General features: G+C 46.0%; 2 protein-coding genes across 2 annotated transcripts in view; one reads left to right on the plus strand and one right to left on the minus strand.

Annotated features, from left to right (window-relative positions):
• The window catches only part of SNX29 (sorting nexin 29), a 146,720-nt gene extending 138,532 nt beyond the window's left edge, over positions 1-8,188 (plus strand). Inside the window, exon 20 of the mRNA XM_081965909.1 lies at positions 8,084-8,188. Coding sequence (XP_081822035.1) covers positions 8,084-8,173 — 90 coding nt within the window. The 3' untranslated portion in view covers positions 8,174-8,188. The remainder of the gene's footprint in view (positions 1-8,083) is intronic.
• Positions 1-26,165, minus strand: CPPED1 (calcineurin like phosphoesterase domain containing 1). The gene is made up of 4 exons (XM_081965933.1): positions 26,001-26,165; positions 19,387-19,605; positions 6,758-7,180; positions 1-310 (listed from the first exon to the last, which is right to left on the minus strand). The coding sequence occupies exons 1-4, from the start codon at positions 26,065-26,067 to the stop codon at positions 78-80; spliced, it is 942 nt and encodes a 313-aa protein (XP_081822059.1). The 5' UTR covers positions 26,068-26,165; the 3' UTR covers positions 1-77.
• Positions 26,166-27,308: the final 1,143 nt, after the last annotated feature.

The following is a 27,308-nucleotide window of genomic DNA, read 5'->3' on the forward strand; positions in this document are numbered from 1 at the left end:
GACATCAGACCTATGTTTTATTTTTTAAAAAAAAATCACGGAAACAAGAGAGAAAAATGCTATTTCAGAACCTAGAGCTAATTTGGCTTTATCAACGCCATAAACTCTTTTTCGACATTTTGATGGTTACTCAGCTCGCTCAGGCTGTAGTATCTATGGACGATCTTTTCCGCGGTGACCCCTACCATCCGCACCCCGTGGGTGTCCTCTCCTAGCTGGCATCCAATGGCCGACGAAATGACCATGTCGAGATCTTTGTACGTTCCTCCAGCGTTTTTGTGAAGGTGTCCAGAAAATACTGTTTTAATACCTGTGGGAAATCAAAACAAACCATTATTTGGGCTCAACAGCAATAGCGTTTAGACTTATATACCTCTTCACGGTGCTTTTTACAGCCCTGTTCTAAGCGGTTTAGAGAGTCAGCCTATTCGCCCCCAACAATCTGGGTCCTCATTTTACCCACCTCGGAAGGAGGGAAGGCTGAGTCTACCTTGAGCCGGTCAGGATCGAACTGTGGGAAGTCAGCAGAGTTAGCCTGCAACACTGCATTCTAACCACCGCATCTCATTGCATTGCTGTTGTTCAGAGAAAATGTGGGGAGATTCCTTGTGAGCCTTGAGGAGCTCACTAAAATCTTCCAAAGACCTCCATCTAATATTGTGAACATAACCAACGTGGGTTCAGGAAGATTGGAAAGATCTATAAGGTTGCCCCAATTTTTTTAAAAAAATACATTTGATTAGTGAAAGTTGGACCATAAGGAAGGCTGAGCACCAAAGAATGGAGGCCTTTGAACTCTGGTGCTGGAGAAGACTCTTGCGAGTCCCTTGGACTGCAAGGCCATCCAACTGGTCAGTCCTAGAGGAGATCAACCCTGCCTGCTCTTTAGAAGGCCAGATCCTGAAGCGGAAACTCAAAGACTTTGGCCACCTGATGAGAAGGAAGGACTCCCTGGAGAAGAGCCTCATGCTGGGAAAGATGGAGGGGAAAAGAAGAAGGGGATGACAGAGAATGAGGGGGCTGGATGGAGTCACCGAAGCAGTAGGCGTGAGCTTCAATGGACTCCAGGGGATGGTAGAGGACAGGAAGGCCTGGAGGAACGTTGTCCATGGGGTCGTGATCGATCGGACACAACTTCCCAACTAACAACAACAACAAAAGTACTCCATATACCAGCAGCTACTGCCAAAGAAGCCACATTTCCAAGGGGTTGGGGGACAGATCGAGATGACAAGGTCTTATTTTCAGACATCCTCTTTCCCAACTCTTTAGAGTTTCATTTTAAAGACTGGTTTACAGATAAAATTATTCCCTTCATTGCCCTTGTTGTCTGGAGCTCAAACATAGTCAATCAGAAATAGGTTTTGCCGTGTCTTTCCGACCGTGATCGTTGAATGTTTCATTTGAAGACACTAATAAAACATGGCATGCAATTCAAAACATGATCCATGCTTTGGCAGCCAATTGTTGCTAATGTGCCCCGATCTCAGATTAATGGAAGGTACAATGAAATCTCAATGAGGGGAAGGGTTAAAGAGAAAAATAACAACAACTCCCTGAACTGGTTTGCCACCCAATCCTAAAGCTGTGAGAGTAACACAATTCCCAAGCTCGCTTTTGGGGAACCTCACACCAAATGTGTTGGGACTCCCATTAATTCTGGTTGACTTGGCCAAGAGCCAGGACCTGTGGGAGCAGAAGTCCAAAGCACATGGAGAGTTGTGGCCTGCAGTAGATTCGGACAGTGAGGAGGTTGGGGAGGAACCCTGGGCTTTGAACTTGAGATTCCTGTTCCTGTGCAAGAACATGTATTCTAGTCCTATATTCTAGTCCGGGAACATGTAGTCCTGGAGCCTGGGGAAAGCCCTAATGAGGGCTCTGTGTTGGAGGCAGAGTGGGGGTCAGAGCCATCTGACAGTTATCAGCTGCCTTCATAGTCAGGCATCAGTGAAGCAGAAGAACAGCTGGAGCCCGTTCCCAGTGTGCGCATGCGCAGAGTTGCCAGATGAAGGGAACAGCTAAAGAACAGGGGTCGACTTGGGAGTAAGGCCACAGGGGGATGCTGAATGGCCCCTCCCAGAGGAAATAAAAGAGGAGCGAAGGGGAGTGGAGTTTGCAGGAGGCAATTAGTTCGCTTAATTGGATCGTGATTCTCTGAGACTCCTTGCCAGGTTTTGCAGATATCATCCTGGCAGCTCTCCAAGCCAGATAAGGTCTGTGACTGTAAATCCTCCCTCGAAAGACTTTGCTGGATGTGAATTGGCAGAATTCACAGTCAATTAATAAAAGGGGTTTTTTTGTCGCTTCATGCTCTTGGGCAGAGTGGCCAGACGAAGGGAACAGCTAAAAAACAGGGGTCGACTTGGGAGTAAGGCCACAGGTGGACGATGAATGGCCCTTCCCAGAGGAAACAAAAGAGAACATCAGATTTCCCTCCCCATAAATACATCTAAAGGAAGAACTTCCAGAAGGGTTTGGAGACAAGACTTACAGCTTTGGGCTACACGTGGCCTGAAGTTAGGTTCTTCTGAATTACGCAGGTGGCCAGAGGTTCTCCTGCCCGAAGACAGAAGAATTGTCCTTCTTTGATCATATTTTTCTCCTCCTTTCGAGGAACAGTTTTAAGGCAGAGAATCAAAACGAGAGGAATGCTCCTTTTGGGATGTGGATTTTTTTTTAAGGCAGCAAGGATGGCATGACATCGGTTTTGCCCCGATGCAACCTGCCACGTTTTTCTTCTGCCGCTTTCGGCTGGATTTTCAGATTTGTCTCTTCAAGGAAGGTGCCGGGAATAATTGAAAAGCAACCTACATACAAAACCAACACAGGCAAAAAAAAAAAGGAGAAAAAAAACCCCACCATCCACAAAAACCGACAGCGAAATAGTCCCTGGGTTTTTTCAGCTCCCTGCCATTCACCCAACTCGGTTTTCAGATCTCCCCGAGGTTCCTCCGCCGAACACCAAGCACCACCAAGTTAATCTGTCCTGGGTGGCCGTTGTATCTTATAATTCGATGTCATAAAACTTCAAAAAGCTGGGGGTTTTTTTCTGACTTCGGGGCTGGTTTTTTCAAGCTGAGTCGGCTTTTCATTGGGTCGGTTTTAATCAAAATACGCCTGGCAGAACTTCCAGAGTATTTTAACGTTCTGGTCTGACCCACCTCAAAAAGAAACTTTTAATGAAGAAAACACAGCAGGGAATAGGCAAGCCGCAGCTATCTGGAACAGTAAGTTGCATTTTCATCATCTGACATCATCTGATTAGCAATGAATCCGTTCTGCGTTGCGATGTGTAAAATGTCCTCTGCTTGAGGCAACCTGAAGCCATCCTTCCCTGTCCCTTTGTTCTGACCGAGGCTTCCCGGGAGCATGAAGCAAACTCCTGGTCTCGACAAAAACCTCTTTTATTAATTGACTGTGAATTCTGCTCATTCACATCCAGCAAAGTCTTTCAAAGGAGGATTTACAGTCACAGACCTTCTCTGGCTTGGAGAGCTGCCAGGCCGATAGCTGCAAAGCTTGGCAAGGAGTTCTCGGAGAGAACATGGGCCAGTCCTGGAGTTTGGGGAAGGCTCTGACGAGGGCTCTGCGTCGTAAGCAGAGATGGGGCCAGGGCCGTCTGACAATTATCAGCTGCCTTCAGAATCAGACATCAATGTGGTAGAAGAACAGCTGGAGCCTGTTCCCAGTGTGCACATGTGCAGAGCTGCCAGGAGAAGGGAATAGCTAAGGAACAAAGGCCCACTCAGGAGTAAAGCCACAGGTGGACGGTGATTGTCCCCTCCCAGAGGGAATAAAGAGGAGCGAAAGGGGAATGGAGTTTGCAGGAGACAATTAGTTCAATTCATTAGGGTGAAGATCCGTTCCTGACTTCTTGCCAAGGAATTGCTGCTACAGCTTGGAGTTTGGAAGATATCAGCCTGGCATCTCTCCAAGCCTGATCAAGGTCTGTAGTTGTGAAATCTCTTGAAAGACTGTTGGCCGGGACTTTGCTGGAGAGGAATTCCCTTTAACCTAAATAAAAGGGATTTTATTGGGACGAGGAGTCGGCTTCCTGATCTTGGGAAGGACAGAAACAGTCTGGGAACCAGCCTCTGTGGCTTCTGAGCTGAATTAGATGTATGGTAGCGATGTTAGGATGGGAACGTTCTCCATTTACTTAATGGAGGGATTGTTGCATTTGGGAGTGCTTCTGAAATCAACCCCTTAAAGGTTAGGCCTGGATGGATTTCTTGGGACTCTGAAACTGGTACGTATTTCATTTTTCTTTTTCAAACGAGGGTGCCTTCTTTAGCATTCCGCTTTAATAGCCGATTGATTTATAGCTTCATCTTCTTTTGCAGAATTTATGTTAGCAACTTTCTCATGCATTCCGGAGTGGATCCTATCGTTCCCGTTTGGCAGATTTACTACGCAGTGGTCTGTTATGGAAAAGTTTGCACCAGCAAATGCTCATCTTGATTGTTGGGTCGGTGTAAATCTGACCCCCGGGGAAAGAATCAACTGGGAATGGAGTGACTGCTAAGTTGGGGTCAGGCCAACCGAACCCATGAGTGTCTTCGGTCCTGCATATTTAAAGTCACATCCCTGCTACTGTTGATACCATCCCTTGGCTTATATAAAGTGGACTGGGGAAAAGAAATCAACAGCCTTAACCTTCTAATCTTTTATTCCTCTAAATCAGTCGTTCTTTTTTTCATTTCTACTGGCTATTGCAAATGGATGGAGTCCTTGAAGGACCATTTAATACACTTACCTACACAATTGAGCTGAAAAAGCATGTTGCTAAGTTACATAGAATAGAATAAAAGAGTTGGAAGGGACCTTGGAGGTCTTCTAGTCCAACCCCCTGCTTAGGCAGGAAACCCTATACCGTTTCAGACAAATGGTTATCCAACATCTTCTTAAAGACTTCCCGTGTTGGAGCATTCACAACTTCTGGAGGCAAGCTGTTCCACTGATTAATTGTTCTAACTGTCAGGAAATTTCTCCTTAGTTCTAAGTTGCTTCTCTCCTTGATTAGTTTCCACCCATTGCTTCTTGTCCTGTCTTCAGGTGGAGAATAGCTTGTCTTCTTTGTGGCAGCCCCTGAGATATTGGAACACTGCTATCATGTCTCCCCTAGTCCTTCTTTTCATTAAATTAGACATACCCAGTTCCTGCAACCGTTCTTCATATATTTTAGGCCCCAGTCCCCTAATCCTCTTTGTTGCTCTTCTCTGCACTCTTTCTAGAGTCTCCGCATCTTTTTTATATTGTATTGTATTGTACTGTACTCCACTTTACTCTGAGAAAATTATCTTTTCAACAAGTTTTTTCACTCATCTTTTTGGTTCCTCCTTAACCACCATGATATCCTTTGGTAGCACTCAATCATGGCTTAACGGTGAAATTAAAAAGTGGCAGATTTTTCAATTGACAAATATTTATGATAAGGACGCAATTTTATTTTTAATTAGCCCAACTGTTAGGGACACTTGTAAAGTGAGAAACGAAGCTCAGCATTTTCACACCAGATGTAGCTTCTGAAACTCAAGTTTAGCTCTGTGGCATAAAATGAATGGGCCGTTGAAGAAATCCAATTAAACAACAGACAGACAAATAAACATTTTCTGTTTCATGGGGGACTTCAAACGGAGTAAATACAAACAGGTTGTTTTGGGGGGGGGGGGATTGAGAGTACTTCAAGGGAACAGAAGGCTGCTATAGAACAAGTAATTATGAATGAAAGAATTCATAATGATGGGCTTCAGATAGGACAATTCATCATTTACTTAGGAATGGTTTATGTATAAACCAATGCTGGCCAGTGACTGATATTTTGATAAACATTCTCAACAGGTGCATTCTCTTCCCCCCCCCCCCCCCATTTCATGCACAATATGTATAAAGGGCTTCCAGTCAGGTGTACATTGAAGATCAGGGAGAAAATGGTAATAGAAAAAATTAAGTTGTTTTTGTATTTTTAGAACAAGAGATAATTTTGGAACTGTATTTGTATTTGCAGCAAAGGAAATTGGAACTTCCTTCCTCCTTCCTTCCTTCCTTCCTTCCTTCCTTCCTTCCTTCCTTCCTTCCTTCCTTCCTTCCTTCCTTCCTTCCCTCCCTCCCTCCCTCCTTCCATCCTTCCTTCCATCCATCCATCCATCCAATCCATCCATCCATGGTGCGCAGTGGTTAGAATCAATATTGCAGGCTAACTCTGTTGATCAAGGTTGACTCAGCCTTCCATCCTTCCGAGGTCGGTAAAACGAAGACCCTGATTGTTGGGGGCAAGAGGCTGACTCTGTAAACCACTTAGAAAGGGCTATAAAGCACTGTGAAGCGGTATATAAGTCTAAGTGCTACCGATGATTAGCTGTGGTGGTGCATTGCTTAGAATGCAGTATTGCAGTTAATACTGCCAACTGCCAGCAGTTCGATCCTGACCAGCTCCAGATTGACTCAGCTTTCCATCCTTCCGAGGTCAGTAAAATGAGGACTCAGATTGTTTGGGGCAGAATGCTGACTCTGTAAACCGCTTAGAGAGGGATGTAAAGCACTGTAAAGTGGTATATAAGTCTAAGTGCTATTGCTATTACTAAGTTAACAACTGCACCTATTCACTTAGGAACTGTGGTAAGAAAGGACATACCACGGGCCAAAGTAACTGTCTCACTTACTTAGCAACAGAAACCTTGGGCCGAACTGTGGCTGTAAATCGAGGACTACCTGCAAATAAATTTAGAAAACCGTATCCCACGGACGGAACTGATACCTGCTCGGCAGAATTTTTCCATGAGCTCGTGTCGAACGGCCTTCTCCAAATTGAAGTAGTTATGGTCCTCCTCGGCTTCGTTTACGAAGAAGGGGATGTGCTGGAAGACGACGGCATGCCGGCACTGCTTTTTCGCCGCCACGGCCAGCTGCTGCTCCAGCCACGCGTCCTGCGCCGCCTTTAATGCCGCGCATTGAGAAGCATCGAAATACAGCTGGGAATTCAGCACGAGAAAGAAGACGCCGCCAGCCCAAAAGCTGAAGTAATCGTCGCCCCACTGCTGGCAATAATCGCTGATGGTTTCCGGCGTGGGCGTGTTGCCCAAGTCGTGATTGCCGCTGACGAAAACCAGAGGGATGTCGCTTCTAAGGTCCTTCAGGACGTTTCTTAGGTCCCGGATTTGGGCCTCGCGCCATTCCGTCCCTGCAAAACAAGAAGCACGAAGTGTTAGGACCGTAATGGCGAACCAATGGCTTGCTTGTCACAGGTGGCACGGAGAAGGCGTCAAAAAGTACCTGAATGTGGGACAAGTAGTAACAGATGGAAACTAATCAAGGATTTGTATTGTTATTCGTTCCTTCCTTCCTTCCTTCCTTCCTTCCTTCCTTCCATCCATCCATCCATCCATCCATCCATCTATCCATCCATCCATCCATCCATCCTGCACAGTGGTTAGAATGCAATATTGCAGGTGTCAGCGTTCCAAATACCATGCATGAAATCAATCAGAGACCAAGGCAGAATCATCCTTAAAGTTCCAATTTAATCATACAGGCATGTTGTCCCGTCTGTGGAATTCCAACTCTGATTCTCTTCCTGGAATTCCACCCAGTTGAAAGTTCATGATCCTATCCCCACACCCACAATCCATCACATGTTCCAATCATCATCTTCCACGCTGGCATCTACACCCCTCCGCTTCCGGTCAAGTGTCGAGGTGCGGAGACAAAAGATGACCTTGAGCTTCTAGAAAAGAATGACAACAACACATTCCACAAATCTACTCCTTTCTATTCCCCCCTCCCAACTACTACACTAATGAAACACATAGGAAATTATAAGAAAGTGTGGCAGGCCAAAGATCCTAAAAGGAACATAACTAGAGGCCTGACAGCAGGCTAATTCTGCCAACTGCCAGAAGTTTGATTCTCACCAGCTCAAGGTTGACTCCGCCTTCCATCCTTCCGAGGTGGGTAAAATGAGGACCCAGATTGTTGGAGGCAAATAGGCTGACTCTGTAAACGCTTAGAGAGGGCTGTAAAGCACTGTAAAGTGGTATATAAGTCTAAGTGCTAGTGCTATTTATTTATTTTTTATTTTTTGCAGGAATTTCCACTGACTCGGTCTGCCTCCATCTTTCAACTCCTGCCATTCCATTTTTTACAAAGCCCTCGGAATTGTAAAAGCCAAGAGTAAAAAATGCAATTATCTCAAAAACGGTTCAATTCAACCAATTTTTTTTAAAAAAGCAACACCGTCCAAGTGAAACGTAAGTGTCGACTACTTAATGGCCTTAAAGCAGAGTGCCAATACATCTGGCTGTAAAATGTGTTTGATCTGCTCTCAAAAGCATTTGTTTCATCTGATGTGTCTAGATTTTATAGGAGCTTCGGAAGAGGTGTCAGAAATAAAGTCGCAGGGATCCCAGATCAGCTTTCTGGCTGTAAATTATCAATTAACATATCTGTGGTCACTCAATGGCGGCTAGCAAGATGTTGAGGTCAGACATGGAGAACTTGAGGGTGGAGAGGGAGGGGTTTCAATCAAGATCTCCTGAAAAAAGTCTCTTATTTATTTATTTTCTAGCTGGATACCCGTGCTTTGCAACGAAACTGTGTGGCGGGGCTATGCAGGAGAAATTCGGTTCACAATCCGTTGGCTCAGCGGTGGTCGGTGATTGAAACACATAAGGGAATATCGTTCCTACCACCTTGATTCTGGAACCAGTTCCATGGGTGGAAGGGGTAGACATTTTGGTGAGGTACCAATGTTTACTTCTATAAGGAGCCCCAGGTCGCTCCTGAGTGAAGGAGTGGAATGTCTGCCAGTTTGAACTGAGGTAACGGAATGTGAGGCAACTGGCAGTTGGAACAGAGTTCTTTTCAGATGGGGAGGAGGAGTAGAACTCCTTAGCATCAGAGAGCATGTTAATTACTGCATAAGAAATACTAATGATCCAATGGTCATTTTGAAAAATCCTTTCTTAGTGAGCACCTAGAAGCCAAGAGGAACATACGTGCCAAATTTCAAGTTTCTAGGCTTTATGATTCTGGAGATTTTGTGATGAGTGAATGGTACTTGGCTTTTATATATATATATATTTTGATTTTGCCTTAATTACTTTATACGTAACTTAAGGCGGCAAACATATTGCTACTTGAGTGTGAAAAATATGTGTGTGAATGCGTATAAAACAGTTGCCTTATTAATATGTCAGTTTTTTAAATAACAAAGTTAGTGGTCTTATATGGCCGGAGGTGGCGCAGTGGTCAGAATGCAGTTTTGCAGTCTAACTCTGTATTCCCACTGCCAGGAGTTCAATCCTGACACGCTGAAGGTTGACTCAGCCTTCCATCCTTCCGAGGTCAGTAAAATGAGGATGGTGGGGTGACATGATAGCAGTGTTCCAATATCCTAGGGGCTGCCACAAAGAAGAGGGAGTCAAGCTATTCTCCAAAGCACCTGAGGGTGGAACAAGAAGCAATGGGTGGAAACTCATCAAGGAGAGAAGCAACTTAGAACTGAGGAGGAATTTCCTGACAGTTAGAACAATGAATCAGTGGAACAACTTGCCTCCAGAAGTTGTGAATGCCCCAACACTAGAAGTCTTTAAGAAGATGTTGGATAGCCATCTGTCTGAAACGGTATAGGGTTTCCTGCCTAGGCAGGGGGTTGGACTAGAAGACCTCCAAGGTCCCTTCCAACTCTCTATTCTATTCTATTCTTAATTCTACTCTACTCCTATTCCTATTCTATTCTATTCTATTCTACTCTACTTATTTCTCTTCTCTTCTCTTCTCTTCTCTTCTTTCCTATCCTATCCTAAAAGCAGAACAATTCATTTCAACGATCTATAGGGCCTCCTACGTCTTTCCTACATCTTAACCAACAATACATTCATGCAAAACGGAACAAGCCAAATTGAAAGGAATGACATTTGCATTAAGGTGTGTTTTTTAAAATAAAAATAAAAATAAAAAAAGGAAAATTAGACGAACCAATCTTCTATAAGCAAAGAAGAAGAAAATAGAACAGAACAAAGTCCTGGAAAAACATCTTACAAAACATCCCTCCCTCCCTCCCTCCATTTTCACTGCGGCATCCGATTAGCACTTTAACATCCCGTCTTTAATAAAGTGTCAAACTTAATAAAAATCGGCCGGGTTCTCTGTTATGAGAGCTGTCCAAAGCGAAGCGGCTTTGTTTTAACCTGATGGTTTTGGCATGAGTTCTTGCCTCTGCCTTCTGTTCCTTAAAAAGTACAGCTCGTTTTTCTGTCCTGAAAAATATCAATTTGTGTCATGTCTACCGAGCGGAATCATGCTCATTACCGCCAGCAAATTAAGGGCTCGAAAATTATCCCGCTAGGTTAGGAAGGGGGGAAAAAAACCCCAGAGAAAGTGAGGGCAGTTAACCAGTGGAACAGCTTGCCACCAGGAATTGTGGCCGCTCCACCACCGGAGGTTTTGAAGCAGAAGATCGGAAAGTCACTTGTCTGAGATAATATAGGTCAGGGGGTGGCAAAGTTGATTTCATTGAGGGTTGTGTTTGACCTTGGGGAGCTGAGGGAGGGAGGCGTGGCCAGCTCGACGACATGAGTGTCAGGGAGGGGCCTGTGGTGGCCCCAGCACTCTGCCAGTGAAAACAGGCTCCCGAGCTCCGTTTTCAGCTGCGACAGCCACCTGCAACCCTCTGCCAGCGAAAACGGAGCTCGGGAGGGCTGCACGCAGATCCCCTGAAGCTCCGTTTTTGCTGGCAGAGGCACTGCAGGCCGGCCCTTGGCTGTTTCTAGGGAGGCCCTACAGGCTTGATCTCAGCTCCCCGGGGGCCAAATCTGGCCCCCAAGCCTTGAGTTTGCCACCCCTGGTATAGATTCTCCTGCTTGACCAGGGGCTGGACTAGAACAGCGGTCACCAACTAGTGATCCGTGGACCGCTGGTGGTCGCAAGAAAATTTTGGTGGTCCGCAGAAAAATCTTTGCATTTTTTATACTGCACTAAGTCAGGGATCCTCAAACTATGGCCCCTGGGCTGGATACGGCTCGCCGAAGCAATTACTCCCATTTGCTGACGGGATGGGGTCCTTCAGGCACTTAGTTTGGCTGCCTGTTTAGTGGCTCTAGCCCCTCCCTTCTTCCCTGGGAGTCCAGTCCCTTGAATGAGCGGTGCGCGAAACCTTGGCCGGGGTCCTCAAAAGACAGTTTGCTGGGTGCGGTGCACGAAACTTTGGCCGGGGTCCTCAAAAGACAGTTTGCTTGGTGCGGTGCGCGAAACTTCGGCCGGGGTCCTCAAAAGAGAGTTTGCTTGGTGCGGTGCGTGAAACTTCGGCCGGGGTCCTCAAAAGACAGTTTGCTGGGTGTGGTGCGCGATACTTCGGCCGGGGTCCTCAAAAGACAGTTTGCTTGGTGCGGTGCGTGAAACTTCGGGCGGGGTCCTCAAAAGACAGTTTGCTTGGTGCGGTGCGCGAAACTTCGGCCGGGGTCCTCAAAAGACAGTTTGCTTGGTGCAGTGCGCGAAACTTCGGCGGGGGTCCTCAAAAGACAGTTTGCTTGGTGCGGTGCGCGAAACTTCAGCCGGGGTCCTCAAAAGACAGTTTGCTTGGTGCGGTGCGCGAAACTTCGGCCGGGGTCCTCAAAAGACAGTTTGCTTGGTGCGGTGCGCGAAACTTCGGCCGGGGTCCTCAAAAGACAGTTTGCTGGGTGCCGATCTAGCACCTGGCCTGGCCACGAGACACACATTCATTCTTGGCGCTCTATGAGATTCCTAGCTTCAATGGACAGCATAGTTAGGGTTGACCCCGGGGGCTTCTCCCCGCTAACAGGCGGCCCAGCGAAGTGCCTGAAGGACCCCATCCCATCACGAATTCATATTAGTGGTCCACGGGATTTAAAATTATGAATTTAGTGGTCCTGGGGGGTCCGAAAGGTTGGTGAACCCTGGAGTGGAAGACCTCCAAGGTCCCTTCCAGCTCTGTTCTATTCTAATTCCCCAGCTCTTGTAAAATACGACGACGTCTTTGGCTTTTAAGACGCCTGGGACAACTGCAGCAGCCATTAAAAAAAATAAAAAATAAGGCATCATCAGCTAAAGTGGGCTGCAATCAAGCAAAACACTTGCAGCCGTTTATGAACCCGTTAAAGGAACTAAGTAATCAGCGGCAGTGTCTTTGGTTATGTAAATGGTGATTAAATGGGGAGGGGGGGGTTGCACTTGGATTGTTGTTATCATTACTAGTAGGGCAGGGATGGATTCTTTTCCCCTCCCCCCACCAGCCCCCTTTCCCCTTGATTGTAAGGAAGCCTATATGATGATACCCAGAATAAGCCGATGCCTGCTATTGCAGGAGCAGATCGGGAGGGTCCTTGGGGGCTTTGCGGGGACCGGAACTCTCTTGCAGAACGTCGCTCCTTGGTTATCGAGGGGATGCAGACGTTGGGGTGCTGATTGGAAAGCTTAAGAAATCTTCCCTTCCACAATTGGGACCTCCGGATTTCTCGGTATCCAATTTTAGTAGTTTAATGATGCCTCTGCGGGGACCTTGGTGCTCTCTGAGCTTGGCTGTTTTCTTGCAGATGTTTCATTACCCAACTAGGAGACATCATCAGTGCTAGAAGAGAGTGGGGTTTGCTAGGAGGAGAAGGATGATGAATAGGAGGAGAAGGAGGAGGAAGAAGAACTGTGGGGTTCTCGGTGCTCTCTGAACTTGGCTGTTTTCTCGCAGATGTTTCATTACCCAGCTGTTCTGACCGAGGCTTCCCAAGAGCACAAAGCAAACTCCTGGTCCCAACAAAAACCCCTTTTATTAATTGGCTGTGAATTCTGCTCATTCACATCCAGCAAAGTCTTTCAAGGGAAGATTTACAGTCACAGACCTTATCTAGCTTGGAGAGCGGCCAGGCCGATCTCTGCAGAACTTGGCAAGGAGTCTCCGAGAGTCACGAACCAATTAAGGCAACTAATTGTCTCCTGCAAACTCCACTCCTCTTTTATTTCCTCTGGGAGGGGCCATTCATCGTCCACCTGTGGCCTTACTCCCAAGTCGACCCCTGTTCTTTAGCTGTTCCCTTCATCTGGCAACTCTGCCCAAGAGCATGAAGCGACAAAAAACCCCTTTGATCAATTGACTGTGAATTCTGCTCATTCACATTCAGCAAAGTCTTCCGAGGGAGGATTTACGGTCGCAGACCTTATTTGGCTTGGAGAGCTGCCAGGCCGATATCTGCAAAACTTGGCAAGGAGTCCCGGAGAGTCACGAACCAATGAAGCGAACTAATTGTCTCCTGCAAACTCCACTCCCCTTTCGCTCCCCATTTATTTCCTCTGGGAGGGGCCATACATCGTCCACCTGTGGCTTTACTCCCAAGTCGACCCCTGTTCTTTAGCTGCTCCCTTCATCTGGCAACTCTGCGCATGCACACACTGGGAACAGGCTCCAGCTGTTCTTCTGCCCCACTGATCTCCGACTCCGAAGGCAGCTGATAACTGGCATACGGCCCTGGCCCCATCTCTGCCTTCCTCAGATTCCAGGACTGGTCCTCCCCAACTTCCTCAATGTCCGAATCTGCTGCCAGCTCTGCTGGCCGCTGGCGGGCCACAACACCAAATAGGTAACACCATCAGTGCTAGAAGGGAGTGGTATTTGCAGGGAGGAGGAGAACAACAACTATGCGGTCCTTGGTGCTTCTCTAAGCTTGTTTTCCTTGAAGACTTTTCATTACCAAACTAGGTGACATCATCAGTGCTGGAAGGGGAGGGCCGCTCTCTGTTTACATGCAAGCGTCTCGCCAGGTCAGTTGCTAGTGGGAATGTTCTTGATGCTTCCTTAATGAGGTTTGTTGTTCAGAGCAAAGCCCAATGCTAGCTAATTGGATAATGAAACATCTACAAGAAAAACAACCAAGCCCAGAGATCACCCAGGATCCAACAGGTCAGCTCTGAATTATAAATATTCTGCTGGTAACTATGCTTTGAAATCTCTTCTATTTCTCCACTTGCAAGATGGGGCAAAGTTTACTCAGGAGAGAGACTTCGGTTTGTACAATGCTTCCATGCTGGAAATATTTTAACAATAGGGGCCAGGAGGAAGGCAGGTCATTCTCGACTTACAACGCTTCATTTAGTGACCAGTCGAAAGTTACAGACGTGCTGGGGGAAAAAAAAGTGACTTACGGCCGTTTATCGCAATAACAACTGCTGTAGCATCCTCACCGCCATACGATCAAAATTCAGTCGGCTGGCCACTGGCTCCCATTTATGACGGTTTCAGCAACCCAGGGGCCTGTGAGTCCCTTCTGACAACCAGATTCACTTAACGACCTCGCTATTCGACAACCGCCGTGATTCACTTAATGACTGTCGCAAGGTTGGACTCAGCCTTCCCTCCTTCCGAGGTGGGTAAAATGAGGAACCAGATAGTTGGGGGCAAGAGGCTGACTCTGTAAACCGCTTAGAGAGGGCTGTAAAAGCACTATGAAGCGGTATATAAGTCTAAGTGCTAGTGCTGTAATTGATTGGATGTTGCATTAGGCGCCCTGGTGGCGTAGTGGTTAGAATGTGGTATTGCAGGCTGACTCTGCCCGCAGTCTGGAGTTCGATCCTGATTGGCTCAAGATTGACTCATCCTTCCATCCTTCCGAGGTCGGTAAAATGAGGACCTAGATGGCTGGGGGCAATAAGGCTGACTCTGTAAACCACTTAGAGAGGGCTGTAAAGCGGCATATAATTCTAAGTGCTATTGCCCTTCCTTCCTTCCTTCCTTCCTTCCTTCCTTCCTTCCTTCCTTCCTTCCTTCCTTCCTTCCTTTTACCCATCCATCCTGCCATCCATCCATCCATGGTGCACAGTGGTTAGAATGCAATATTGCAGGCTAATTCTGTCAACTGCCAACAGTTCGATTCTCACCAGCTCTAGGTTGACTCAAGTCTTTCATCCTTCCAAGGTGGATAAAATGCGGACCCAGATTGTTGGGGGCAATAGGCTAACTTTGCAAACCACTTAGAGAGGTTACTTAGGGCACTCACTTGTAAACCTTTAGAGAGGGTAAAGCACTGTGAAGCGGTATATAAGTCTAAGTGGTTTTGCTATTGCTGGTGTTGATTGGGTGTTGCATTAGGAACCCTGGTGGTGCAGTGGTTAGAATGGGGTATTGCAGGTTGTCTCTGCCCGCAGTCTGGAGTTTGATCCTGACCTGGTCAAGGTCAACTCAGCCTTCTGTCCATCTGACGTGTGTAAAATGAGGTCCCAGATTGTTGGGGGCAAATAGGCTGACTGTGAAAACCGCTTAGAGAGGGCTGTAAAAGCACAGTGAAACGGTATAGAAGTCTAAGTCCTATTGCTATGGCTAAAAAGGAGATTTTTTTTCTCGTCCAAATGGTTCTGAGAGCAGAAAGAAGGTGGATATGAAGTATCCCCGGGGAGACCCATCACTCTCACTTTGCTTGCTGTTCCTTGCCAATGTTTGCCCAGCTTAGACCAAACACACAACCTAGCTCGAAAGCAATTTTGGTGCTCAAGATGTTCTGTTCAAATGTTTCACGCCCCGCATGGCTAAATGTGTCTTTGGCAGTTGTGTGCGATACATGGGAGGGGGGACGGGTGGAGGGGGAGATGGGCTACATAAGCAAGACCCAACTTCTCTAGAACATCCGATTTCTCCTATTTTAAAAAAAAGAACTCCCCCCCAAAAGAATCAATTTGCTTGCACACTTTCTCGTAACGGCTTCGCTGGAGTTCCTACCTCGTTTTCCCCGAAAATAAGACCTCCCCGGATAATAAGCCCAATCGGGCTTTTGAGCACATGCGCTAAAATAAGCCCTCCCCGAAAATAAGCCTCCCCAAAAATAAGCCCTCGCCCGAAAATAAGCCCTCCCCAAAAATAAGTCCTCCCCGAAAATATTGCAACACAGCAGCAGCCATGAGGTGACCACACTCACCGCCTCCTGCACCTCAAAAATAATAAGACCTCCCCAAAAATAAAACCAAGTGCTTATTTCGGGGATCAAAACAAAATAAGACCCTGTCAAAGAAGCCGTTTTATTTATGTATTTACTTCTTCATGTATTATTATTTCTTTCTTTATTAAATTTATTAGCCACCCATCTTACCCCGCCCAGGTAACTCTGACCAATGTTAACCAAATTCAACTTTTTCCAGGAGGCAGACCTGGCTGACTTATGGCCAAAATTCCTGTTGCTAAGTGAGACATTTGTTAAGTGAGTTTTGCCCCGTTTCACGATCTTTCTTGCCACGGTTGTTAAGTGCAGTGGTTAAGTCAGGGGTTAGGGTAACAAGATTTTGCTTGTTAGAATATCACAAAAGGTGATCTCGTGACCCCAGGGTACTGCAACCGTCATAAATATGAATCGGTTGCCAACCATCGGAAATTTTGATGATATGACCATGGGGACGCTTGTAACGTTTGTAAGTGTGAAAAGCGGTCATAAGTCACTTTGACTTAGCAACGTACATTGCGGTTGTAACGTGAGGACTATCGGTACAGTTTGACGTTTCATTCAAGAGAAATGTCACAATCTCAGGCCCGGATTAAAACCCGTTAGCGACTCATCGCAAAAACCGAAGGCTGTCTCCAAGAGAGGCCACATCAATTTTCAATGCAAAACACACAAGCAAAGTTGTAAGATGCCAAGCCAAAGATGATTTTAGCGTTGGCAGCTTGAACAGAACTGTTTGTAACAAGGGATAGCTATGTTAACACATCGGAGAGGTTTTCTTTTTTATTTATTCTTGGTTGTTGTTTTTTTCCCCTCCTTGTAATTGACAGGAGATCCATGCTGGGAATGCAAAGGAGAGATTTTTAGGGCAGAGAAAAACTAGCGGGGCGGAGGGGAAGGGGGGAAGCCTGCAAAGTTGAAAGAGAGAGAGAGAGAGCCAAAAACAGGAAGCCCTCCAATTACTGTCAGGGTTCCAAAGGATGCCCTAATCAAATCATGAGCCTCCAGCCAAGCTTCAAAAGAAATCCAGTCATTTATTAGGAGCTTCATGTCAGCACGTACTCCAAGTGAAGCCAGCTCTGACCCCATGTAATTTACGGCCCAATCATGACCCTCTTTCCCCCCCCCCCCGGCCCGCAACCAGGGTGTGTCATCACATTCACAACGAGGCAATTTTGTGGATTGTAGAGACCACTCCCCTACAGCTGTAGAGATCCCTCCCCTCCGGCCTGAGTCAATTCCTTCACGGCTACGATTTTCCCCATCGCGCTTTCGTTTCAATAGAAGCAGTAAACGCTTCATTCTCTCCTTTTTCTTTGAAGCCAGGAGATGCCAAGTTAACCTATTTGCCACTTCGGGGGAAACTCCGGCTGCCGCAGACCGAAAACGAATCAGCGGGCCAGGCAGAATTTTCAAAAGCTGGTTTCGTTCCGGCATCCCTTTGGGGCCCAGCTAGCGACGATTGCATTCGGAAACGCGAAAGGCCTCGCCTTCGATAATGGGAGCAATGGCTGAACGTGGGGGATTTTGATTATGCTAACAAGATTACTACATGCAGCTGTGTGAGAGAAAGCGACGCCCGGCACGCAGCCCGTCTGCTAATCCGGCTTTAACAAAAGCTGACTTGGATGGAGATGTTTTATTGGGGGGGGGGAAAGGGGGGGCGGTTGGCAAGCCTTCTTGGCCCGCTCAAAAGTGGCTGGCTAAAATGAAGTGAAAAGTGGGTAAACCTTTGTAAATCGATGTCGGTGTGTGTCAGTGGTAGGATTCAAATAATTTAACAAGTGGTTTTCTACCCTAATGAACCAGCTGGATAGGCGTGGCTCGGTGGTCATGTGACTGTGTGGGCGTGGCCAACTCAACGTCACTTCCATCGACGGGCGCTTTGCTTTAGCGGTTACAATGTCATAAGGGTTAACCGGAGAGGCAGTTTCTGTAAGCAGGGCTAGGAACAACACCAGAATGTTTCCTTCCTTCCTGCCTTCCTTACGGGATTAGCCCTGTAACAGTGCCATTGGGTTCTGGATCCAGCGGCTCGGCGGAGCGTTGCACAGGGGCCGTGCACTCCATGCGTGAAAGCCCCGATCGGCTCAAATACCGGTAAGGAGCATGGGTGGGCCCTCCGGAGCACCATACTGGAACCGTACCTGGTGCCCCCAGGAGGCACTGGTATGCCCGTACCGAGGCGTACTGGTTGTATCCCACCACTGCCCTGTAAAGTGGGAAAAAACAAGATTTCTTCCAACAACCGGTTCTCCTAAATGCTTAGAACCACGATGGCAAACCCCTGGCATCCTACGGGAGCTGTATTTGGTGACACGCCAGCTGATTTTCCGTCCTTCTGGAAGGCCAAAGGAGGCTGTTTTCGCCCTCCCCAGGCTTCAGGAATGCCTCCGGAGGCTGGAGAGAGCGAAAAATGGCTCCAACACTGTTAGGAATGTAAGCTAACAATTGGGTCAGCAATACATAAACCATGATGGTAGTACTGTTTCTTTAAGTACTGCTGTAATGTGATTGGTTGCTGTTACCTCAAGCAGCCATAAGAGGGAGCCAGAATGTCTGTTAGCTCTCTGTTCCTTAGATGCTGATCGGTGAATACTGCTTGATACTGTATCGTGAGTTACTGTGTTTTTGCTATTGTTAGCGACTTTGTGTGCTGAACTGATTATATGATACTGGACTGTGTTCGAAGGATCACTTCTTAACTGAGAACATTGATAACTGGACTGACTGAACCGTGTATGACTTGAACTGTTTGATGAACTCTAAATACCTCTATTTTTCACATAAGTAAAATACTATTACTTTTACTATTCGGTGTCCCTGTATGCTGGTTTGTGCATGTTCTTCCACGCCACTCTCATTACGCTTCTCTGTACACTCGCTCTCCTAACGGGGAGCTTGCTTGCCTAACAAACGCCTAAACGGAAGCACAGTGGTTCCCAACACAATGCACTGCCTGCCACACAGGCAGTCCTCGACTTAAAACAGTTTGCTTAGTGACCGCTCAAAGTTACAATGGCACGGGGAAAAAGTGACCGAGGGCCGTTTTTTCACACTTACGAGGCCATTGCAGCATTCCCAGGGTCATGGGATTTACATTCGGATGCTTGGCAAACTGACTCACACTTACGACGGTCGCAGTGTCCCGGGGTCATGTGAGTAAGCCTTCCGCGACCTTCGGAGGAGCAAAGCCAACGGGGAAACGAGATTCACTTAGCAACCGGGGTTACTATCTTATCAACGGCAGCGACTCACTTAACAAAGGTGTTGAGAAAGGTCGTAAAACCGGGCAAAGCTCCCTTAAGAAATGTCTCTCTCGGCAACATCAATATCGAGCTTCAGTTGTGGTCGTAAGTTGAGGATTATCCATACAGCCCTGGGACCTTGGAGGGGAGAGGGGGGCGGGGGAAAGGGTCAAACCACGATTCTTCCTGATCAAGAGTTTGAACTGCCTTACCAGGCATCCCATGTATTAAGTCTCCGCAGAGGACTAGGAACTTTGGTCTCGGGTTCAGGCGGTTAATGGCTTCCACCGCTTGCCGGGTGAGCTGCAATTCGGCTTCCCATTCGTCCCCACCGCTGCTGCAGTCGCCGATGCTGTAAGCCTTCATCAGCCCAAACTGAGGGTCCGCTCCTTGGATGAAATAGAATGGGCCCTTCCATTCCCGCTCCACCTCTGGAAATCAGAAGAGCACAAAACAAAACAGAGGAACATCTGATTAACCAGAATAGCGTTCTCTTCTCATCCCTGGCAGGAATGGAATGAATAAGGAATAGAATAGAACAGAATATAGAATAGAATAGAACAAAATAAGGAATAGAAATAGAATAGAATATAGAATAGAATAGAATAGAATAGAACAGAACAGAATAAGGAATAGGAATAGAAAAGAACAGAATATAGAATAGAATAGAACAGAACAGAACAGAATAAGGAATAGGAATAGAATAGAACAGAATAGAAAAGAACAGAATAAGGAATAGGAATAGAACAGAACAGGATAGAATAAAGGAAAAATGGAATGGAATGAGAATAGAGAATAGAATAGAATAGAAAATAGAATAGAACAGAATAAGGAATAGAATAGAATAGTATAGTATAATATAGAATAGAATAAGGAATAGAATAGGATAGGATAGAATAGAATAAGGAATAGAATAAAATGGAATAAGGAATAGAAAAATGAAAGTAGGAATAGGAATGGATAGGATAGGATAGGATAGAATAAGGAATAGAATAGATTAGAATAAGGAATAGAATAGAATAACAGAGTTGGAAGGTCTTCTACTCCAACCCCTTGCTTAGGCAGGAAACCCTACACCACTTCAGACAAATGGTTATCCAATCTCTTCTTAAAAACTGTTGGGGCATTCACAACTTCTGGAGGCAAGTTGTTCCATAGGTTAATTGTTCTCCCTGTCAGGAAATTTCTCCTTAGTTCTAGATTGCTTCTCTCCTTGATAAGTTTCCACCCATTGCTTCTTGTCCTGCCCTCGGGTGCTTTGGAGAATAGCTTGAGCCCCTGTTCTTTGGGGCAGCCTCTGAGATGTCAACTGTCAACCTTTCTGATTGACAAGCTCAGCGTCTTAGCCACTGAGCCACCGCTCCCCCAAAACAGCACCGAGCCTTCCAAATTTGACACCCAGCATTGTGTTACAGCCTTTGTATTCAAAGCACTAGTTAGCAAATGTTGCCCAAATGCAACATCTCATTAAAATGCGATAAACAAACGATGAAAAGAGCGGCGGACTGACAATGCATCATACTGTTCCTTGATTTGCTAATTTGGTAAATTCAGTTAGTCAGGCGTTCGTGGGAAGGCAGATCAAGTAAGAGACACGGCACAGATTTTAAGAATGTTTTTCTTATTTAAAAAAAAAAGTTGCAGGGTAAAATAACAGAATTTGGAAAGTCTCTCGTTCTCTCTAACCAAACCTAATCAAAGTGGGGCAATTTTAATTTTCTTTTTTATGCCTTCTACTTTCTCAGGACTGAAGTACTGAGAAAATACCTCAACTTATGACCACCACTGAGCCCACATTCTCCGTCGCGAAGCGAGACAGTTGTTCAGCAAGTTTGACCCCATTTTATGACCTTCCTGGCCACAGATGTTAAGTCGGATACTTCAGTTGTTCAGTTAGTAACACCGTCGTTCAGTGAACCCAGCTACCCCACTGACTTTGCTTGTCAGGAGGTCGCTAAAGGGAACCACGCAACCCCAGGACGTTGCAATCGTCGTAAATAGGAACCAGTGCCCAAATTCTGATCAGGCGACCATGGGGATGCTACAATAGTCGAAAGCATGAAAAATGGTCATAAGTCATTTTTTTCAGTAATGTAATTTCAAACGGTCGCTAAATGAATTGTTGCAGACTGAGGACTCCCTGTATCTTTTTTGAAAGCCTCTGTAATGGTATGTGGGAGTGACCTTGCAGGTAGGAGAAAGAGCCACGGACAACAATGAGATAAGAGGTAGCTGAGGCCACAAAAGCTTTTCAACGGACTCATCTTTATGACGGTTGCACTGCTCCCGGGGTCACACGATCCCCGTTGGCGACCTTCTGACAAGCAAAGTCAATGGGAAGGCCAGGTTCACTTAACAACCGTGTTACTAACAACTGCAGTGATTCACTTAACAACTGTGGCAAGAAAGGTCGTAAAATGGGCACTTAACCAATGTCCCACCTAGCAACACAACTTTTGGATTGTGTTTATGCCCACGACATAAACTGTGGAGATACATCAAGGACTAAGGGAGACATGATAGTATTGTTCCAATATCCCAGGGGTTGCCCGAAAGAAGAGGTATTCTCCAAAGCACCTGAGGGTAGGACAAGAAGCAATGGGTGGAAACTAATCAAGGAGAGAAGCAACTTAGAACTAAGGAGAAATTTCCTGACAGTTAGAACAATTAATCAGTGGAACAGCTTGCCTGTAGAAGTTGTGAATGCCCCAACACTGGAAGTCTTTAAGAAGATGTTGGATAGCCATCTGTCTGGAACGGTATAGGGTTTCCTGCCTAGGTAAGGGGTTGGACTAGAAGACCTCCAAGGTCCCTTCCAACTCTGCTATTGTATTGTATTGTACCACCTGTATTATAGTGGTCATCGGTTTAGACCAGTGATGGCGAACCTTTTCAGCACTGAGTGCCTAAACTAGAACATGCGTGCGTGCAAATGCGCGCGCTGGAAATCTGAACACCAACTGGCCAGCGCATGCATGCCTGTTTGGGGGGCATTTTTGGCCGTTTTCCGGGCCATTTGGGGGGCGTTTTTCAGGCCTGACCAGCTGACTAGTGCTCTGGAAACAGGAAGAGCAACTGGCAATGGCACACGTGTCCACAGAAAGGACTCTGCATGCCACCTTTGGCACGTGTGCCATAGATCCACCATCACTGGTTTCAAAAGGATAGTAAGCAGTTATACAGGTAGGCCACATTATGGGTTCTAGTGAAGATAACTGTGGAGCCTTAAGTAATACAGGAGGACCTAAATATCAGCCCAATTGAACTTACTTAATTCTTTTTTAACCTCACAGTGGAAAAAGTCCTTGAACCGAACAACTATTATGCACTGCAAGGTAACACATAAGTATAGGCAGAACAGAGTTCCCAGGGAACTAAATCCAGCCAATTAGTTGCAAAGATCAACAGATTTATTGTGATGCAACATCAAGATTTCTGGAAACGAGCGAGCTAAACACATGCTTTTTGGAAACCCCCTAGTTGTGCAACAGTTAGTTATATCATTTTAAAGCCAATTCAGCCCTAGGTCTAAATATTAAAATTGGCAACTTCCTTCACATTCTTAAATGCACGGTGCTGATTTCCTTGTGTACAGCAATTATTGACAAGTTTTGCCAATGCGACAAGTGGTAATTTCAAAGAATAACGCACAAAGAATGAGATTTGCATGAGTGTATTTTTAGATTGCGAACTATAGCATATCAGGAAGTATGATAGTCTCATTACTACTAAGAGCATGAGTGTATTAGTAACGCTCAATCTCAACTTAAAGTCTCTGTACCTGCTAATCATCGTTCTTCAGAAGTGTAAACAGACATCGCTGTGTTTCATTATTTTTATTATAATATAAACTAATTTGAACGCTAGTTGCTCTCGGTTAATGTATGCCAATTATGGAAGTAGACCTTTGAGATGTTCTTTTGTGAACTGAGTAAATAACAAATACTAAGGTGTGCAACAATCTATATATATAAAAGGCAAATACCACTCACTCATTACGAAATCTCCAGAACCATAAAGCTTACAAACTTGAAATTTGGCACGTTAAGTTCCTCTTGGCTTCTGGGTGCTTGCTAAGAAAGGATTTTTCAAAATGACCATCAGATCATTACTATTTCTTATGCAGGAATTAACATGCTCTGATGCTAAGGAGTTCTACTCCCCCTCCCCACCTGAAAAGAACTCTGTTCCAACTGCCAGTTGCCTCACATTCCGTTACCTCAGTTCAAACTGGCAGACGTTCCACTCCTCCACTCTGGAGCGATCGGGGCTCCTTACAGTACTAAACGTCGGTAACCTCACCAAAATGTCTACGCCTTCCACCCATGGAACTGCTTCCGGAATCAAGGCAGCGGGAGCCATATTCCCTTATGTGTTTCAATCACCGACCACCACTGAGCCAGCGGATTGTGAACGAAATTTCTCCTGCATAACCGGATCGCATAGTTTCATCAGGAAGCACGGATGTCCAGATAGTTTAATATACACGGAAATGACTTTTTACAGTTGCTGTTCTTGACAGGCACTGCAGCAATCCTGTCCATACTTTATCTGAATTCATTCAGATTAAATTGTCAGGAAATTACATAGTAAGAGGACAACCAGATGCAATCACATTGATTTCTATTTATTTCCTGAACTGGTGGGTTTGCCACTCACTAGCCAAAAGATTGAGGTAAATATGCTACACAATATTGAGAATCTATTACCGGTAGTAACCCTGGCAGTGTCAATCAAGAGTGCCTAAATAGTTTTAACTACACATTTTCCTAAACCTCAAAATCACACTCTTGCATTAGATAACACCTCAACAGGGTGTTTTTTTAAAAAAATGTATTTAATTAATCCCTTTGTCAGCTGTCTCAATTGCAGTAGCAATTATGGGGTTTTTTAAAAATTAAAATATTGAAAAAAAATATTTGGGCTCTATTGAAGTAGCATTTAGGGATGCTAAATATGTTAGGTTTCAAAAAAGTTATCACCGAACTCTTCTACTTTTCACACCAACTAACTTCCAAGAAAATATCCAAGAAGATGAGGTTGTGCAGTTCTCCATGAAATAGTTTTGAGAAATCGCAGATTGGGAGCAAAATGCAACTCAATCAACCATGGGAGGTGAAGACTGAGCACACAACCTTTGCAAGTGTTAAACTCACCTTGGTAAAGTTTTGTATGGCATCACACGACAAGAGAACCCGGGTTATTTTACCCTTCTAACTGTTCCCTGCACAAGGATTAAGCTGGGGCAGGTGCCCACAATCTTTGCTTGCTCCCCTTCGCGTCTTCTTCCATCTGGAAGGAACGAAGTGGGCTTAAACCTTTCCTGAACAAGCAAGGATACTACAGGTAGCCTTCACCTTACAACCTACATTAACAGATTGACAGAGTTGGAAGGGACCTTGTAGGTCATCTAGTCCAACCCTCTCCCCCACCTGAGCAGGAGACCCAACACCATTTCTGACAGATGGCAGTCCAGTCTCTTCTTGAAAGCTTCCAGGGATGAAGCTCCCACAACTTCCAAAGGCAACTTCTGTTCCATGGGTTGATTGCTCTCACTGTCAGAAAATGTCTCCTGATTGCCAGGTTGAATCTCTCCTAGGTCAGTTTCCATCCATTATTCCTTTCTGGCCTTCAGGCGCTTTGGAGAATAGCTTGACTCTCCTTCTCTCTGGGGCAGCCTCTCAAATATTGGAAGACTGCTCTCATGTCTCCCCTGGTCCTTCTCTTCACTAGACTAGCCATGCCGAGTACTTGCAAACATTTGTTTAGGGACCGTTTGAAGTTACAACAGCCCTGAAAAAAGGGAGTTATATGACCATTTTTCACACTTACGACCACGTGGTCACATGATCAAAATTTGGATGCTTGGCGACCAGTTCATATTTATGATGGTTCAAGTTCTCGGCGTCATGTAATCTGCTTTTGCTACCTTCTGACAATGGGGAAGCCAGGTTCACTTAACAACCATGTTACTTATTTAACAACTGCAGCGGCTCACTTAACAACTACGGCAAGAAAGGTCTTAAAATGGGGCAAAGCTCATTCAACCAATGTTTCGCTTAGCAACACACATTTTGGCCTCGATTGTGGTTGTAAGTGGAGGACTACCTTGTACTAATTTCTGGGCAGAGGGAAGGTGTTTGAGAAGAAGAGACAAGATAAGAGTCAGCAGTCAGGGGTCTCCAACCTTGGCACCTTTACGACTTGTGGACTTCAATTCCCAGAATTCCTCAGCCAGCACATGCTGGCTGAGGAATTCTGGGAGTTGAAGTCCACGAGTCGTAAAGTTGCCAAGATTGGAGACCCCTGAATTCTAGCAAGGCGAGAGAATCAAATAGGGCAGGGGTGTCCAAACTTGGCAACTTTAAGACTTGTGGACTTCAACTCCCAGAATTCCCCAGCCAGCTTCTGGGAGTTGAAGTCCACAAGTCTTAAAGTTGCCAAGTTTGGACACCCCTGAAATAGGGGGATTAAAAACTCATGCTTTCTCCTTTTCCAGAAGAGTTGACTCTTCCAACCTTCCAAACTAGCTGGGCCAGCTGGACTACAACGCCCATCATCCCCCACCAAGACAGGGAAGCCAGACTGAGTTGCTACACTGCAACACTGGGCGCCCTGAACTCTCTCTCCCATGTCTCTCCCCTTGTTTTCCCTTCCCTTTGGTGCACGCCTATTTCGGTCCCCCAGTGCCCAGCAAGTACGGCGCTGACCAGCTTCCGGGCCCGCCGCGCTCCGCTCGCAAAGGTTCCGCCGCTTTGCCAATAACGGGAAGCGATTGAAAAAAAAAATAATCTCAGGAATGCAATGTATATAAATCTCGATATACCTTCGCGGAAGACGCTGAGGGTCCTGTCTCGGGCTTTTAGCAACTCGTTCTGCCCTTTCTCAGCCATGGGGAGCGCAGGCAGGCAGGCCTTCCCGGGGAGCAGAAGCAGCTCGTTAAAAAAAAAAAAAAGCAACGGCAGGAGGAAAAAGTCAGGAACTTGACAGGCGAGGGGGATGAAAGCTAATGGAGGAGGCGTGGTCTAGGAAGCCAGGGGCGGGGCTGGGAGGGCGCAGAGTGCCCCCACCCCCCTGGAACAGAGGGAGGGGGAAGCTCAACTCTTAAACCCTTGGGGAATTGCATTTCCTTGCATTGGGGTAAATGCATTTCCTTGCATTTGAATACATGCATTTCCTTGCATTGCACTTTTTAAATAGTTTCCTCGGGATCCAAGCACCCCAGCGTATAATAATAGTGCAATGCTTGCACTAAAATTAGTTTCCTACTTTTAGGAGTTGCATGGGTTGGGCTTGGGCGGGAAGAGCGCTCTGCTAGCGCTCAGAGGCAGTTTGCTCTCTTTGCAGTCTTGCCCAGGCAATGAGACGGGAGACAGATTGGGGTGGGTTCCTATTCATCGGGGAGGCAGTCGGGTGTAGTGGTTAAAGGCGCTGGGCTGAAAGAGGACAAGTGGGAGCGCTGGTCCTGCCTTAGCAGGGAGGTCAGCTGGGGACTTGGCGCCAGTCCCTCTTCTCTGGAAATTGGAAGCAGATTAACAGAGTTGGAAGGGGCCTTATATAGTTCATGTAGTCCAACACTCCACCCAAGCAGGAGACCCTACCTACACCATTTCCAACAGATGGCAGTCCAATCTCTTCTTGAAAGCCTCCAGTGATGAAACTCCTACTTCTGAAGGCAACTTCTGTTCCATTAGTTGATTGTTCTCACTGTCAAAAAAGTTATCCTGATTTCCAGGTTGAATCTCTCCTTGTTCAGCTTCCATCCATTATTCCTCGTCTGGCCTTTGGGTGCTTTGGAAAATAGCTTGACCCCCTCCCTCTCTGTGGCAGCCCCTCAAATATTGGAAGACTGTTTTCATGTCTCCCCTGGTCCTTCTCTTCACTAGATGAGCCATGCCCAGTTCCTGCAACCGTTCTTCATATGTTTTAATCAACCTCAATCTCTCTCAAATCTCTCAATCTCTCTCAATCAGTCCTGGAAAGAAGACAAAATTGAATTTTAACTTTGTTGTTAATTGGATTTCTCATTGTGCTTTTTGTCATGTTTATATTTTTTTATTACATCCCGGCATTATTATTTTTAATAAACAACTTAAGGGAGTAAACACACCTAAAACTCTTTCCTCCTGTTTTC

Source organism: Natrix helvetica, assembly GCF_964273705.1.
Source record: "Natrix helvetica genome assembly, chromosome: 13".
NCBI classification, from domain to species: domain Eukaryota; kingdom Metazoa; phylum Chordata; class Lepidosauria; order Squamata; family Natricidae; genus Natrix; species Natrix helvetica.